This window comes from Cataglyphis hispanica, chromosome 4 (genome assembly GCF_021464435.1).
Source record: "Cataglyphis hispanica isolate Lineage 1 chromosome 4, ULB_Chis1_1.0, whole genome shotgun sequence".
In the NCBI taxonomy this organism is placed as follows: Eukaryota; Metazoa; Arthropoda; class Insecta; order Hymenoptera; family Formicidae; genus Cataglyphis; species Cataglyphis hispanica.
Genome location: NC_065957.1, coordinates 9,966,742 through 9,985,656, shown reverse-complemented (window position 1 = coordinate 9,985,656; position 18,915 = coordinate 9,966,742). Strand labels below are relative to the sequence as shown.

The following is an 18,915-nucleotide window of genomic DNA, read 5'->3' as shown; positions in this document are numbered from 1 at the left end:
TCTCATCAGCTTCTTTCGCGATAAATATTATAATCATGTATCGCATTATTTAATAAAATACAAGTCATAATTATTTCATCTCGATAAAAACTCTTCGATTATGTTTATGTCTTTGGATAATTTCATATATATCAGCCTTGGTTGGTATGAAATAATGTTTTCAGTGATGCACGCGATTCTTTGATCTCGCGACTAATTTCAAAGAGCGTGATTTTTTTTTGCTGCGGTTTGTGACTATATATATTCGATCCTCTCATTCCTACCTTGCATCCGATATTATCGGATGCTGTATTTTTAGACGCGACCGACGAGTTATCTTATCCGTTGAATATAGTATTCGAATAACGATTTTATAAGGCAAGACCGAGGGAGAATATTATATGGATATGCGACTCGAGTGACCGATCGTACCATCCGTTCTAGGAGTCGCTTAATTGAGAATCACCTTCGGACTGCTACGGTCTGGATTTTGCGTAGCAGTCGACATATCATTGGACCACCGAAACGTATCGTCGTTTTCCATGCTGGCCCTTTGCAGACCCTTGACAATCGATAAGGAAGCATGCACGGATTCATGAGTCTCGCGTCGAAAAAGTCGACGCGCGAACGACCATCCACGACCTCGATCAGAGGCGACCTGGACGAGAGGTTAGGAGATTGCAACCAGCCATGAAGAGTCCCGCGATGTCCCCACGCTTGAATGGCACTAACGCGTCAATTCCCGTCTCGTCGCAGAGCCTCCAGATATCGGGCGAAAACGTAAAGTCACGCTACAATAATGCCGCCAACAGTTTCCAAATGGTGAAGGTCACCGGACGCGAGTCTGGTTGCTATATCGCCAGTAACATCGCGCCGAAGGTCGGCAAGCAGCAGTTGGTGTCCTTAAACGGAGACTCGGTGCGCTGCGACAGCGTCAACATCGACGAGGCCCTGGCATGCGATGTGGCACCCATACCGGCGACGAAGACCAAGGCTCTGTGCGTGCATATCAGGGAGAACAAATGGTACGACGCGGGTAACGTGGTTTCTGTAGGGGTAGCGGGAACCAGCCTGAATCATGCCTTGGAAAGCATGTCTTTGGCTTACAATCCTTCCACGAAGCAACTATATTCTGTGGAGGAAGCTAAAACTTCCAACAATGCACAAATCGACTGTACTTCTCAGTACTTGGAATCTCCGTGTAATGGTAAGGAACAATCCTGCAAACCTGAAACAGATAAATATATAAAGCTTGAAAATGTCAGTGCAAACAGCAGCCCAAGGAATAGCCTGCCACGATCGTGTAGTAGTACAGTGTCTTCCCTTAGTGAAATATCACCGTCAGGAAGCTTCCTGGGATCTGATGAGCAACATGTTGTAGAAAAAACCGAAAAGTCATCTAAACGTTGGGGATTAAACTCACTTTTTACAAAGAATGTGTTTTCATGGAAAAATCGGGATTCTCAACAGTCGACACCTACCAGTAGTCCATCAAGAAATATCGACAAAGTAGGCGGTAGTACAGCTTTAATTCAGCAACCGAGACCAGCAAATTTACCAGCGAAAAATGCATTGGAAGAAGAACGTCACCGTAAGCAATACAATGCTATTTTAGAAGCGGCGAGAAAAAGAGAATTGCGCGAAGAGAAAGAGCGTAAGCAACAACGAGAGTATCAATTAAAAGAAGAAGAAAGATTAGCTGAAGATTCTAATACGTGGAATGTGTATGTCTTACCTAAATTCGAAAGTGTTAAGAATACGAAGAAAGTGAGGGAGTTATGGTGGCGTGGTTTACCACCAAGTGTACGTGGTAGAGTATGGAAACTAGCGATTTCGAATAATTTAAATATAACGCCGCATCTTTATAATCTTTGCTTAGACAGAGCAATGTCGAGCCCAAACAATGAATCATTAGCTGCAATCAGATTAGATGTATCTCGTACCTTTCCTACCTTATGTGTCTTTCAAGAAAGTGGACCATTATCCAATAGCCTTCAGGGTATTTTGGCAGCATATGCCGTATATAGACCGGACGTAGGCTACGTGCAAGGAATGAGTTTTATTGGTGCTGTGCTATCATTAAACATGGAACCATCAGACGCCTTTGCTTGCTTCGCAAATTTGCTAAATTATCCTTGTCACAGAGCCGCCTTTACATTGGACCAAAAAAGAATGAACACTTATTACAAGGTATATTCCAGTGCTCTTGCGCATAAGCTGCCAAAAGTTTTTTCCCATTTCACTGTAGCTGGATTAAGTCCGGATTTATATCTATTAGATTGGTTATATACTATATATGCAAAAGCAATGCCTCTTGATGTTGCATGTAGAGTTTGGGATGTCTTTCTCAGAGATGGAGATGAATTCCTCTTCAGAACAGCATTGGGAGTATTGCACTTGTATCAGGAAGAATTGTTGAAAATGGACTTTGTACATGGTGCACAGTTTCTCACTAGATTGCCAGAAAATTTACAAGCAGAATCTTTATTCAACAGTATTAGTCAAATGTCTACTACTGTTGGGACAACAACGTTTCAGCAAATGTTGATACAATTTTCTGCATAATTTAGTATCAAAAGGTATAGAAAATTGAATTACAATTTTTTTTATTGTGATAAGAAAATTTGAATCTTTATGCAAAAACTTTTTATATATTGTTATTCATTATTTTTTCAAATATTTAAAATCTAATGCAGGTTTTATAATTTTTATATTTTTATTATTGTACTATGATTTATATATTGGTATCAGAATACACATTTTTATTGAAATTTTATATTATATATAATTTATTATATTAAAATAAACTTATATTAAATATTTGAAGAAGATGCATAAACGAACTCATCTCAGATTTTTTAAAATTAATACGTTTGAAACTTATTTTACAATTGACAAAGATATATAGAATATTAATAGAAGTTTTTGCACAAAAAATTATAAATAATTTTCAAAATTTATAACGTATATGTGTGTGTGTGTGTGTCTATACACACACACACACACACACACACACACACACATGTGTGTGTGTTATAAATTTATGAAAATTATACATATATATGAAATAAAAAAAAACTTGTTATAGAAGTGATATTTTCTGTGTAAATAATGTAATTGACTGTTTTGATTATTTATAAACGTGTTTCTTATAAGGAATGAAACTATGAAAAATGATTTAAAATGTAGATCACATGAGCATGTTCTATTAATAGATCTATGCTCACTTTGTATTTTCATTTAATATTTGTCGAAAATGTAACGATTTATAAGTTTGTGAAATATTTTTTTAGATGTCGAGAAATTGAACGGAGAGTACTGTTAGTGATTTAAAAATTTCGCTCAATTTTATACATATTCGTATATTTAAGTTCTTATCAAATTATTATTAAAGCTTATAAATTTTTATATTTGATATATTATATATTATGATATATATTTAAATGTTCGCAATGCTATCGATTTTGCTCCATACATCGACTTGTAATATTACTGTATTACTGCATTTCAGTTTTAAGATATATTGATTTATTCTTTATGTATCTATTCTCAATTTACTCTGGAAACGATTTTTCAAGACTGAAGGGAGATACATACTCGAATATATGAAAATATTATTCAATATACTCTGCAATACAGGTATTATTCTCATAAATACAACATGTATATGTAATCTCACTCACATGACTAGAATTAGATATGTCGAAATTGAAAGGGAATTCTCGCTACAAAATATTCAATTGTTTTTTAAAATTCTGATATTCATGAGATATGGTATATATCACAATAAATATCTAATAGAATAAATCGAAATTGCGTGCCACGCCAAATATATTTCATACGAAAATTTTGATCAATATTGGCTTATGTGAAGAAGCGAAACTAAATAATTCAAACATATATAAGTAAAATATTCGAAGTAAAATTTAACGAATGTTTTAACGAGATCTTTTACAATTTATTAAAATATTACATTAGCCGTACATTAAGAATGTACTGCTTATATAACTGCATAACTTTTACTTTCTGAAACATAATAATAAATTACGAATTTTTTAAAACAATTTTTAAATTTTTTCAGTGCAAATCGACGCATATTGCTTACATTATCTTGCTTTGTCATTTTTTACAGTTATGGATAAGGTGCTAAATATGAGATTATTACAATGAAGCATGTGATAAAATGTTTACAATTTACAATGAAAGTTATTTTACTAGTTCACACATTTTAAAATAATATTTACATGATCTTTCTGTTTTCCTTATTGTTGCTACAGAATATGGCAATTTATAATATTTAGTTTCAAATAGCGAAATCCTATCATGTCCCGTCTTTTGAGTGGCCTTCATAATGAAGATAGGATATATATTCAAGATTTAAGAATGTATGAGCTATATATAATTATCAAACTGTATTCTAAGAGAGTAATCTCAAAAATGTATTTTCATACAATTTAACTGCAATAAGCTTATTGTATGTGCTTGTTACGTACTGTTCTGTTTAATACGGATGTGATACCACCGATCAACCACAGTCTCAATATTGCTATCCATATTTCAGAATGATAGTTACAAGTACATTGCAATAACTTTGCATATAGCATGGCTTGGAAGCTTGAAGTTGCAGAAATATAGACTATCACCATTTCTATCAATATAAAGAACTATATTCAAATATATATATATATATATATATATATATATATATATATATATATATATCTCTTTTATATAATGCAAGACATAGCAGAATGGCAAAATTAGAAACATACATTTGTGGGAAACTAGTCGCTGAGATACCCATAATGTGAGATAATTGTCACGTTAAATTCTTTCATTTAAGTATACAAGACAGGATTATTTAAAGTAATGACGTTTTGCGTTTTAGTTATATATAGCTGTGCGTTTTTTATTTATATAATGATAATTTGTGCAATCAGTGAGTGCTTCTCAATAATATATAATATATGTTTTTAAAATACACATGATTCATAAATCTCAAGATGTGAATAATATCTCGAGTTGAAAAGTGAGAGAACTCATGAATGTAATATATTCTAATCATATATCTAGTTTTTAATCGACAATACTCTCATTCCATCCATTATTCCAAATTACTAATATTTAGCGATCACAAACAATACATGAACAATACATAACGAATAAGTTTATAGGTGTATATAAAAAGCACAAATGAATAAGATGTTAGCTTAGAACACAATGAATTATGTTATTTTGAAACTAAACATCTACATCTATTACATTTATATACAGATAAACAGTTGCACACTGTGCACTTGTCTACAGACTTTTTTTTTCCATTACAATACATTATTATTATTCCAATGATAAATTTTGAACGGCAATTATTTATCATTTATTGTGAAATAAATTGAGATTTTTTATTTAATCGATTTTAACTTTTGTGATGATATGAAATTATATTTTATGTTGAGCTTTTCTCTTGTTATTAAAGTTTTAAATATATTATAAATTAAAACTCTCTTAAAGATGTAATCGAAATATATTCTATATGTATTTTTTTAACTTTATATCACGAGATATGAGAGAAACTGTGAATTTTATTTAAAATTTTTAATATATGAAATTTCAATTTTTTTTTTCATTTCTTTTTTTATTATAATAATTTTATTCACATTTTTAAGTAATAAGTCATGATTATATCATTCAAAAACTATATAAAACGTACTATTTGTATATTATTGTGAATATCTTTCCATCTTAAACATAATGTAATATTTTTATGAAATAATTGACGATGATGTGCCAACTGTATTATGGTTGTAATAAGCGAAAAGATCATTTAAATGAAATGTCTCCATTTATGCTCTAAGTGTAAATGGATTGCCAATTATCAGCACCATACTATATTAAACTATGCTATTGGCTAATATAACTAGTAGTAACCAATACAGTTGTCTAACTTTTGTCGTGGATACTATAATAAATCTCGAACAACAAATGCGATATTTAATTATATCCAAAGGATAAAAACGATTGAAATAAAACGCGCGAATCTTATTTGTCCGCCTTAATAACCGACTCAATATTCACATTGTAATTATGGTCGCGACTTGCTACGAACAAAAAAAATATATATATATATATATATATATATATGTATATATATGTATAATTATGTGCACATATGTGGTGTATGCTTGTCCATGTATTGATTGCATTAAAATATTTGTAGGTATATCCACTTTTTCAATCTAGAAGATATCTCTAGAAGAGATCAATATGAAGAAGATATATTTAAAAATGCGATTTTTTCGTTCTTTTGAGTACAATAATTGTATTAAACTTAATGTACTTTAACTACAAAAATATTATTTTATATAAAAATGGTAATGATATAATACTATTTAATAATTATATATATATATATATATATATATATATATATATAATTATTTTTGAAGAAGAGACATCTCTGATCTTGACAAACACGTCAATGCTAAATAATATTCTTTGTGGATATACCTATATGTATTTTAGGCTTTTAAATTTCTTCCGTGTAAAGTTGAAGATACGACGCCTAAAACATGATAAAATCGTGTAAATGCAAAGACGTTAAAAATCTGTGCACAAACAACCATGCATGTACTATGTGACACTTCTGTGTTCCTTGTCGTTAGTGCCTCGATAGAGGAACTCATTGTATATTTTATACGCGTTTTATCGTGTACATTTACCTTAAGTGCAATATTGTAATATATATTTTTTAAAGAATCGATCCCCGTATTTATTTTGTCGGATGTATACCTATGAGCAAACATGTAAAGTATACATAGAGACGTTAGCAAATTAGGGAAAAAAATCTTCATATTTTTTAATACGAAATTGAAAAAAAAAAATACATTTCGCTCTGGAAACATATAAAAGAAGATAGATAAACTAATTTGTTTTAAGGATTTTCAACATTTTGTGGACGCTATGAGATCACAATGCACGATGACGTCTCTAATTATGCTTTTTATTAAACGAAATTTTACAATACTACGAAAACTATTTTAATGTACATAACCACGTGCTTGCTTCCTAATTTAATCGAAAGAGTCAACGATATTTATCGCAATAGTGTAACGACCGTTTTTATATAATGTAATGGATGATAAATGAAATCTGAAAAAATATATTAATACACGTCTAAAAAATATTGTAAATGACGCCAACATATCTCTATGGATGACTTTTTTTCGTATATAAATAAAGATTATACTGCATAACATCGAATTGCTGAATTCTTTATTCCTTGAATGAAAGTAAAAGCTGTACTAAATTGTATATGATATAAATTTGTATATTTATATGACGTTAATTAACATTGTATAATTTAATTTAAATTTTCCTTTAATATTATTTTGAAATTGTATACTTCGCTATTTTAATATTACTTCTAATATTATTAAATTTTTATACATTGAACAAATTATGGCAATTCAACATTTTAATCTAATTTTTCTAATGTTTATTAAAATATTTCGAATTTAAATAACTATTAATTCGCGCGCTCCACATTGCTGATACTTTGGTAATTGAAACAACGCTATCTAGCTGACTTCAGAATTCTGAACAATAGTCACTTGCGGCAAGTCGCAGTCATGTCGATCTGTAAATCTCACGATGATTATCGTTCTCAAGTGTATTTCGCGTGTGAAAAAGTATCGCAAATATCTCTCGTAAAGTTAGACGTGCATCGTAATAAACGTTAAATATAATATAATCATTATTACGCGATTTTTTCGTATTGTATAATTGTAATCGACCGAGAGAAACATCGTCCTATATTTCACATTATATTTCCTTATTTGGCATGAACTCTCAGGTATGTATATATTTCATTCTGTAATTAGCTACACTGATTACGTTTTCCTTATTTTATAACAATCGTTTATAACAAGCATTATTTCGATCAAATTCCGATATTTTTATTAAAATATTTCAAATTTTACTTCTAGGGGAAAATTACTGTTATTGGTGCGCCACTTCGTTCGATACTTCAAAAATCGCAACTGCCTTCGAATAATCGCGCATTTCACGTTCAATCGCGAACCGCATCGCAACAATCACAGTCGCGCTTAAACTACTTCGTATTTCTCGCGTTTTTTTAAGCTCTAAAAGAATGTCGCGGCGAAAAAATTATCGCGAATGTATCTCGAGATGTGTCAAACGTGTATGTGATAACGCGTTAAATATCGTGCGTGACGAAAATCGATTATTGTAATTCCGTTTTATTTAGCGATCCGTTCCCGTGCGTGTCCGCGTCCATCCTCGAAATCATCTTCGCATATTTCACAAATCATTTTCCTGCCCAACATCGCATCGAAAGTGTGTATCATCAGGTATGTACATGTCATGTATATTTAATGTAAGCAAAATAGAGAAAGAGAAAAAAATTGTTGTAGAAAAAAAACCGTTGCGCCAAGCTAGAGTCTCGTGAAAATTGGTGCGAAAAGTTTACCGTACGCTAACGCCCTCTGCATTGCCGGTAGACAGAGAAACAGTAAGCTAGTGGCATGAATGGTAACTGTTGAAAATAAAAATCATATCACGCGCGAATTAATTATATAATTATACTATTCGTAAAATTAGCGGCGAGTTATGAAGCTTAAGTACATATTATTAATTTGTTTATTTTCGTATTGTTGAATCATATCATTTTCAAACAAAAATTTCAATTATATTAAAAATACCGAAAATTATAAAAAGAATTGAAAATGGAGGAAATTTATTTTGTGAAACATCTACTAAACGTATAAAATTCTTATATTATGAAATTATATTTCTAGTATGGAAAAAATGTTAATAATAAATTTAACAAAGTTGAAGGAACATGTAGTTCTTTGCGATAGTTCTTACGCATTGCATTTATTTTTCGTACAACTAATCACATTTATTACACCACAATACACGACGGTACACTTAATAATTTAATCGAGTCTAAATGATAATCGTGGTACAGTAGCAATCGATTAATGCGGAGGTATAAATAGCATACTCTTATTGCGAAACATCGCGTACAACTCTACGATATATATATACTTGTCGTTCGTAAATTCCAAATAAAAGTCGCATTTTTGTATCAGCGACGAGATTCTCGGAGAAACTCGTATGTGTAATACACTTTTAATCGTGACGAAGTTATTTTGTTACATCGAATTACGTACAAGGGCGTGGATAAATTGCCCATTAACATTATATCATGTCGCATTTGTATACGACATGTCAGGGATTAAATCTGTAGACAATATAGTCAGGGATTAAGATCAACAAATTATACATCAATCAAGCCTTTTAGAACCGAGTGATTTTATAATGATTTTGTGATAATAATTTTTGTTTCTTCTCTTGTATTTTCGATTGTAATGCAATTAACAACTGATGATATATCACAATAATACGCATATTTTAATCAGCAAAATGTTTATAAAGAAAAATCTCCTGCCTGAAGAAAAATTACATTGTTTCGTTACATTCGTTTATATAACTTTTTGTCTTTTGAAAAGGACTATAGATTATTCGAATTATTAAAATTTTCACACATTTAAATTGATATGAACACATTTCAATAAAATTAAACAATTTTTAAATTAAAATATTTTTTAAAAATATATGTTAGCCCTTTTTTAGTTCAGTCACAAGCACAATAATTGATATTGATTATCTTATTATGGCAAATTTGCATGTCCTACTATTTGTTTCGATTTAATCAGTTTTTCTTAATCCCTGACTACGTGTTACTTGCAGATGGATGATATATGTATATAGTCTTTTAATCTTAGTTTCTAAAAAGCTATCTTAAGTTGATACATTTTATACATGTAATTATAGCGTAGATAACGGAGACGACGGATCTCACTTATAAATTAAGGATGTTAGAATCGATATGATTGATATAATTGAAATAAACGAAATTATAGATAAATTTTAATTTATTTAAGAAATTAAAAAATATTAAAATTTTGTATATATAAATTTGTGTAAACCGATCAAAAAATTTGAGAATATTATTTTCAATGAATGTGTCACTAATAATAAAATTTTATGTAAAACACATATTTGAAGGAATTAAAAATAAACATAGCAAATAATGAATTTATCTTTTCTTTTTTTTTTTTAATTTTTGCAAAGAGAGAAGCATTTAATATAATTGAAATTATATACTAGTATTTCGTATTAAATATTAAAATACTTTTTTGTAATATCCTATAAAAGAAATTGTTAAGAGAAATTAAAGTTATTACATAGCATTTGAAACAAAATTAAATATAATGAATTTTCATTATTTGATCTTACAGATTAAATAATTTAACACAAGTTGCGAGAGATTTTATAAAACGTTACACTTTTTTATCAATTTAGATTAATATCTTTCAGTACTTCTCAATCAAGAGATATATTAATATTAACCATATTAATATAATATTGAAAAAACAACTTTGTTTTTTAAATTATTAACTCATTTAGAATAATCTCGAGTTTTCAATGTAAAATCTCGCGAAACTCAGACAGTGAAAGTACGCAAATTTAATCTCTGTAACCTTTGATTTTAGGATGCACCGTCTTGTAACGTGAAGATTGTTGGATCGAGATCGATCGTCTCCGTGGTATTATAGGCTCGCGGTCGCAACGACGTGAACGTTCGCCGTCCATCCATGATGTTATCGATCATCCATCAGAATCGTTTCCATTTCCGACGTCACGTTCAGCCATCGTTAAAATCGTAAGTACATACATACATTGTCAACTACGGCACACACGAAAGAGCGTATGACTGTTTTCTCCTCGTTTAAAAAACGAGAGCGATCGCATCTGATTTATACTTCCTGTGGGATCCTCTTCCGGAAAACTACTCGCATGTGATTAGCGTGACTATAGTTGAAACATATGGTTTTAATGTTTATGATATTAATGTTTGTTTTATAATGTTTGTAATATTTATCGCGATTTGTGTTTAGATTCATCAATATCAAAAGCAAGCATCCAAATATCATAAATGCATTTTCTCTTGACGCAAACTTTATTTTTTAATATTATAACAAAGCATATAATTTTATTTAATATATAATTTAATATATCATCGTTATCATTTAAGTATAAATCACAGCATTCGAAATTAAAATAAGTTTTTCTATAAACATACATATGTAGAATATTTTTCAGACATTTTGACGCATTTTTTTCGATTATAAATTTTCTACTTGACTCATAGTGGATTTTTTTTTAAAAGATATATATATATATATAGTTTTTAATTATTGATTAAAAAAAGAGAGTTTTATCGCGCTTTGCGTTTTGATGTGAACGTATGTTTAGAATTCCATTGATCATAGATAAAAAAATTCGATGATAATTCGCATTTCGTATGTGGAAAAAATTAACATATTATCGAATAAAATCGATACTACCGTTTCGCTAATCTGATGCGAGCATTGATGATAGGTTTTGATCGCGACATGTCCACAGATCATTTTCCTCCTCGTTCCGTTTTTTTTTGCGCTGTTTTTCACTAAAAGGAACAGATCATTTTAATCGATAGTTTAATGAAACGGAAGAAGGGGACGCATTCGGTACAATTTAGGAACTTGGCTCGAAACGCGATGCGTGAAGAATAATCTGCTTGATCGTTATCACAATCGCGCGTAACAGCGTATTTACACTACGTAATTTTTTAGCGATATTTATAATCTATATATGTAATTTTGTATTTTCATCATATCGTAGAATTATAATGGCTATAATATAATATCATAGCGCACAAAAGCGCGATGGTTTAGCTTATTGTGATGTAGAGAGAGAACAATTTTATCTCGATATCGCCAAAAAATCGAGTAGCGTAAACGGCGTCTCCATTTCTTTCGGAGGATCAAATTAATCTTAAAAATTTCTCTTTCTATCAAACCACACAAAGCACGTGGTTACAGATAAATGTTTCTACAGATTATTTCTAAATAATACGCTTGTGCCGTTTGATCGTCGGATCTTCGCGAATCCTTTTCTTTTATACTTTCGCGAGAAGGACTTACAGCTCTGGAAGAATAATCTCCGCGATAATTTCCTCGCGTGTTGAGGTGATATCAGGAATCCGGATAGAATCAGGCAGCGGGACGTAACAGGTGGGCTCTTTGCGGTTGCGGGTCGTCGATTACATCGAATAACACGCGATTATTTCCAAATCAGTGTACTTCACTGATCTCTATCAATGTTAATGACTTTTCTACGACTGATATTTTATTTAGGTGTTTTCGTTCATTTACCACTTCAATTATGTCTCTAAAATATCGTTTCATAAAGATCAGTGATGTTTTCACGTTTTTACGAACGATGATTAACTGAACGCCGCCAACACTGTCTGGAATCCGTGACGCAAACAATCCGAGAGAGTGTCACCATTGATCGATAAGTCCGCGACTCACATCGTGACACGTGTCAATGCGCTTAGCCTCTACCGATCTCTCTCTCTCTCTCTCTCTCTCTCTCTCTCTCTCTCTCTCTCTCTCTCTCTCTCTCTCTCTCTCTCTCTCTCTCTCTCTCTCTCTCTCTCTCTCTCTCTCTCATACTATTACATAATATAATATACGAGCTAGAAAAGGATCTTAATAATTTATATAGAAAATGTACAAGAGAAAATCTACATTCAACGAACGCGATGTGATATTTCTATATGAATACGGTCGACGCGCGATGATCGAGCGAGAGTGAAGAATAAATAAATTAAAACAGAAGTCGCGAGAGAGGGAGGGGAAGCCCGGGGATGAATCTTGTGCCATTTACAATCGAGCAATCCGCCACCGTGTCGAAAAGTAAAGTGCAATGCAACGCTTGTGTCCTTATTTAATATTAAATTATAAATTATTTTTACTTTTTGTATTAACAAAAGTCATAAACAAGACATTATGTTTTGCGAATATTCTCACAACGAATAGTCATTTACCAAAAATACTAATGCGCTCTGCTTGATTTTCGCTTATATGTTGCTCAATTGAACGACTCGCGAATCTCGTAGCTTTGTCATACATGCTATATTATTCTCGATCGGATGCAAGACGCGCGTATCCATCTCCAGGCAAATTCCATTCGCTCCAATTTTAGCATACTTCGCTTAAAGAAGCGTTTAAGCCGAGCAAAATGGATGCTGGTCGACAACTTGACTTAAATCCGCACTCCACGGATTGCTAATAGCCTTAGAGCCAAATGTATTGCAAGCAATTTATTTCACCGAATAAATCAATGTCTGTGCGAGCGTCATGCTTTTACATGGACACTCAAATGTGTTTAACCGAATTAAAATTCGCCGTACGGATTTGAGAGCACGAACGATTTTTACATGAATGTTTTAGTGCAATATCTTTTTTTTAACTCTTTTAAACATCATTAATAAACTAATATAAATTTGCAAAAATAGAGTAATGAATATTCACGCTTTTACATTAGTTTGTAATATGTAATAAATCTTAAATAATATTCATGTGTGCATCAGTTTGACGAAGAATGAAATAAAATAACAGAGAATTTCTCCCGAACTAGGAAAGATTTCTCTTTCGATTTAACGAGCGTTTATTTAGCAATCGATAGGATGAAGTAGAAACGTAATCATTATTCTTATGTTGAGAAAACGCTATTGAACTTAACTTTCCGTTATAATATACAATATGTATGAACTTACAGTGTTACTTTCTGTCTTTCTCTTGAAAAAACTCTGGAACTGATTTTTATCGATAAAGATATCGATAGACTAATAATCTTTAAGTTAAAATGCAACAAGAATAAACGACATCTTTTGATATTTTCTTATTAAAAAAATTATTAAAGAGATCTCTGAGAAATGTAGCTTGATTAAGTTTCGAACATCTTATATATTCCGGATATTTAATATCAAATAATTAAGAATCATATATTTCATGCTTGTACATCTTCTTATCTACTTGCTTCGCTTACGTTTTCGTTTCTCTTTTTGCCTCTCTCGAGACTTCATTGGATTCTCGCGCCGTTTTCCTCTCACGCCCACTTTCTCCGAGTGCACCGGCTCTCAAGACAAGACGGGTGCGAATAAATCAGATTTGAAGTAGCTAAGACATGCTACATGTACGTACGCATTTTGCGCTTGTCTACTTGAGACTAGCCTTTTAATACCGACAACGATACGAGTCCTCCAGTACTGGACACGGTTGAATCATGCTTCCGTAGCAGGTGTGTCGCGATATTCTTAAGAGTATAAAGTCGAGGAGCACATGTTGTATTATCACATGTATTTTTCTTGTTATTATTATTCACAGTAATATCGAAATATTGCCATATAATTTGCGATCCGTATACATTACATAATTTTTTTTATTAAACATCTAAAATTATTTTTACGTGATTCAGAGTTAAGACAGTAAAAAATTGAGATCAGGAAAAAAGGCACAGAAGAGTAAAAATCTTATTAAAAAAAGAAAAATAATATATATATATATATATATATATATATAAAGCTTTTTTTTCATTCTTATAAAATACTTGGATGGAATTGCAATTACAAGGTCCATTAATCTAATAAGAACATAAAAAAAGTAAAAGCTTCAAATAAAATTTTTTTTCAAAAACAGAAGAATATTTTGCGTTCCTTTTTTAGCCATTGTCTCAATTTCTGCTTGTAAAGCAAAAATAAAAGGGAACGAATAAGATTAAAGATTGTCCATCAGCGGTGCATATGATTTCGGAAATTGATTTCGCTTTACCGAATTTATTAAGCTTTAATGACAGCACCTTCCGTAATATAAATGCATTAACGCCCGGTTCATACATATCGCGCTCACGATATATCACGTATAATTTATACACGTCCATTTTTTGTATATAGCAAATTGATGTTGATGAATATGAATTATCATTGTGGAGAAGCGTTTTGAAAGAGCTTGATTATTCCATATATTATAACGGTAATAATACCACAAACTACATTGCATATATCGTTGTGCGTTCAACTTAATTAAAACCATTAATTTCTATTAATTAATTTCTATTGAGTGCGATATTCTGACTGTGCTACGAATGCTTTTTGACGTGGGAGTAAATATTTTTCATTTAAATCCGGTTAAATGTTAGGTACAAATGGTACGGAAACTACACAGACAACGACATATTCGGGCGATTATTCGCCATTGAATACCGCCGAGAACACCATACCGGCAGCGATTTGCGGTATTCCAGAGTAATTGAATCTGTCGCGTAAATTCGACCCGACATTCATCTCGCGACATTTCTCACGGACATGCGATTTATCGGGTGCGAACGGGCACGGCCTCAAAGATTCATGCCGTTCAATAAATCGCTTGTCACGTAGAAATGTCGCGCGACAAATGTCAGGAGTGAATCGACATCGAGGAACTCTCGCTCGCTTCTATACAGAGACATTAGATATCTGTTAGATACGCGATTTGCCGTCTTCGAACAAATTTAAGCTAATTTGCATTTCATGCGGACAAAGATATAAGTTCGGCTTAAAGGCTTGGACTTTTGTGACCTTTTCATATCGAAACGAAAAAGGAAAGTCCATACAAATATATATATATATATATATATATATATATATATAATCCATTGAGGATAAATGCGAATCGTCTAAGATTTTAGTATTTACTTGTCAGTATGTATACTTTGAATAATGATAGTTTGCTTACGAATAGCTTCAGAATTATATCGTAATAGAATTTGTCTTGGCGCGCAAACCTTTCCGTATGCACGTGCATTGCTCGTGTCATTTTCGCGCGGCGGATGCTCCATTTTGAGATATCGCAATTTCCCCTTTCGTCCTCCTCTTCCTCGTACTTTGCCTTCGACGTACGTACAGTAGTCGACGAGTATCGCGCGTAAAACAAAATCGGCACCCCGATACCGATATTCGCGGCCGGGAAATAAAGATATGCAGGCTTCTACGAACACGGCTGGGAAAGGATCGACTTCTCTCTCTTTCTCCCTATCTTTCTCACACGCATACATACACATTCACACATGCTCACTCTCGTTCTCTCATTCACTCTCCCTCTCTTTCTCTCTCTCTCTCTCTCTTTTTTCTCTTTCTATCTCGCTTTCTATCTCTTTCTCTCTTTCCGCGACGTGCGAACACCTCAATGGCACGATCTCGCCCTTCGTTGGAAACGGCGCATTCGGCGGTGCCATTCGTCGCGCCACTCGATGACAATTGACCTCTGCGTCACCGTGAGTCCACCTTGGCCACCGCCGTCGTTCTCTTGGCCAAGAATCAAGTACGACCTGCGAACACACATAACGTGAGCTCAACTCGCCAGTTGTTGCCGACCGCTACGTAATTTTGCGTTCGTTCAGAATCTGACAGGCAGTTCACAATCGTTATAGATTATCACATTTACTAGATTATCAGATTATCACATTATGTCAAAAAATCTTGACTGCTTGGTTTGATTTTCAGTTGAAGGCAAACAAAATATCAAACAGCACTAAAGATATCTATAGAATAAACATTTAAAGATGTCTGAAAAAATTAGGACGAAATTTTGCATGTCTTTATAATATCTTTGATATGTTGCCTGGATAATGGTAAGATTAACGATAAAGAATGATTAAAGAATAAGATTTATAATTAGCGAGAGAAAAATGTAACGAAGCCTATGTCGAGAATCAAAATTAAAAAAAAATTGTCACTTATCTTTTTACAAGCAGAATTTTTTGTTTCGAAAATTAATCTCCGATTTGTCAAAAGAAAATACTTACTTATTCGGCTTGATTTTTGGGCATCTGCAGGCTAGATCAGCCGAATGAACGTAAAGAGACACGTCACCACGTCGAAGCCTCGAGTTGGAGTTTTTCTTGTAAATGAAATCGATGTTTAGAGTGAATCGGATCCAGGATGTGCCTGATACACTTGTGCCGCCCTGCGAGCCGTCGCTTTTCTTGTGTCTGTCCGTTATTCTGCCCAGAATTGCTACAATAAAAAAAAAATTGAATATAATGTGTTTCAGGCATTTTATTTTACAATACATGAAATTATATAATTATTTCCACATAAGAATATTCTATAAAATAAGATATTAAAATTTGTTTAATATACTGTTTTTAGATCAGAATTTATAAATGTTAATGATGCATAAATCTGATATACTATATATACATTTTATGCACCAAATACAAACAAATAAAACAATTTACATAATTTAAACAAAAACGTTTTTTTGAAATTTGATTAAATGTGTGAAAAATTTTTCTTCGTCATTGTAAAGCCTTAAGTAGATATAATCATAGAATCGACATTTTATGTTACAACTAAAATACGTAATCGGCATCGGGCTTTAACATGAACACACGTGTTCCTTACGTTCAAAAGAGGCCCGGATCCTTTCAATTGTTCGAGACTATAGAATCGAATGGGGGACCGCGGTTGGGCGAGACTTTTCTTTTTTCTTTCTTTCTTTCCTGTTACGATCGTACCATCGATCCTGTCGTCCTCCGGACAGGGATACTATTAGCCTTTCGCCAAGGACTAGGGTCATGCCCCAGCGAAACGATTCAGCGTTTGAGTTGCATTCGATCGAGCCATTCATTACTCGATGTCGGCGTTACGAGTTTATATGCCGTTCTGTTTGACCCCGGAGTTTGCTATTCGAATCATGGGGCCGCGTTATTCCTCACGTGTTGTACTCTGGAGATTTTTCATTTACTCTCGCGGGATAGGATCAGGATAGCAAAATATATATCTTTGTAATGAAAATATACATTTTCTTTGATAGAGAGTTTCGTAATAATTGACAATTTTTAAAAATGACATTTGTCGAACTATTGTATCATTTATGATTCAAACTGTTTTATTTTTTCTTATAAGAAATTGATTGACAAGAACTGGAATACACAACGCGATTCTTTTATTAAACATTTACGTAAAAAATTATATGATTGCAATTTTATTTTAATATTATTTTTATTTTAAAACTTATAAATTTTCGAAATTCTGCTATTAAGAAAAGATTTTCAGCGATAAAACTTAAATTCCTTTCACCGCAAAGATTATTATACATTGATTATTATATCTGTGATACAATTACTTTTATTAATTGCGCGTCTTTAAAACATAATTGTTTTTGACAAAATAATTATTTTTTTAAAACTATTTTCATTCTCTTTCTGTTCCTCCCCATCTCTTTTTCATTCTCTCGTTTTTATCGGGCCATTGCGTGAGATTGAGCCATGTCGCAGTTTTCTTTTTGTCGGATTGCAAATACCGAAACAGCTGAGTGTGTTTTTGTATGGGGTAGTAGTTTCCTTACTCAAACCCCTTCGCATATTCGAAATTCGCGATGGCAAAAAAGTACGTGGAAGCACGCGCAGCGTCGAGGATGTCGCCATTCCCGATCGGTTTCCCGACGCGGCTGCGGGACGCGCGGTCGTTTCAGCCGCTATTCTAAGTCGGAGACAGCTAAGTGCAGACCTGTTGAAGATTTATCTGCGCTGAATCAAACGAGCGGACAGGACAGGAGACAGGAGGTCGAAGCCGCCGCCCGGCCAAACCCGTGCCGGACCACGGCTCAAAGGCATACCATTCTATTATTGAAAGCACCCGGCACATTAAAACGCGAGTTTTTCATTTTCTAACGAACCGTTATACGCAGTACCGCGAGAGAGAAATATATGCAAACAACCCTTCTCCCTTATTCTCCTCAAATTGGATCTAGAAAACTCGGCGAGCCCCAAATATTAAAAATCGATAAATAAATGGCGATTTGAGATAGCACCATTTTATCTATTACACAGAACGATGATTCAGAGAGAAAATATAAAGAACTGATTACATTTATTGCGAAAAAATATCAAATTTTGGAATATATAAGATAAAGAAAGAAAGAAAAACTTCTGAAGCTTTCTAAAGTCAAATCTGTCATTGTTTCTTACGGCCTCTCT

The 18,915-nt window shown here is 32.7% G+C and overlaps 3 protein-coding genes across 9 annotated transcripts in view; 1 reads left to right on the top strand and 2 right to left on the bottom strand.

The window, feature by feature from the left end:
• Window positions 1-18,915, bottom strand: part of LOC126848813 (CD63 antigen-like) — a 169,380-nt gene that overhangs the window by 46,894 nt on the left and 103,571 nt on the right. The window lies entirely within an intron of this gene.
• LOC126848789 (TBC1 domain family member 14-like) overlaps window positions 228-18,915 on the top strand; it is a 160,744-nt gene continuing 142,056 nt past the window's right edge. For 5 of the 7 annotated variants that reach the window (XR_007687307.1, XR_007687311.1, XR_007687309.1 and 2 more), the window contains exons 1-2: window positions 228-2,558; window positions 10,560-10,729. Coding sequence is in view for 1 of the 7 variants with exons in the window: in XM_050589989.1 (XP_050445946.1) it covers window positions 670-2,544 (1,875 nt within the window). In the remaining 6 variants the exon portion in view is untranslated. Of the gene's footprint in view, window positions 2,559-7,610; window positions 7,832-7,964; window positions 8,349-10,559; window positions 14,404-18,915 lie in introns of those variants that run through there. The other 2 variants (XR_007687312.1, XM_050589989.1) reach the window with 2 other exon arrangements.
• The window catches only part of LOC126848782 (netrin-1-like), a 169,252-nt gene continuing 164,871 nt past the window's right edge, over window positions 14,535-18,915 (bottom strand). The window contains exons 6-7 of the mRNA XM_050589972.1: window positions 16,738-16,948; window positions 14,535-16,260 (exon numbers count right to left, since the gene is read on the bottom strand). Of these exons, the coding sequence (XP_050445929.1) occupies window positions 16,116-16,260; window positions 16,738-16,948 (356 nt within the window). The 3' untranslated portion in view covers window positions 14,535-16,115. The remainder of the gene's footprint in view (window positions 16,261-16,737; window positions 16,949-18,915) is intronic.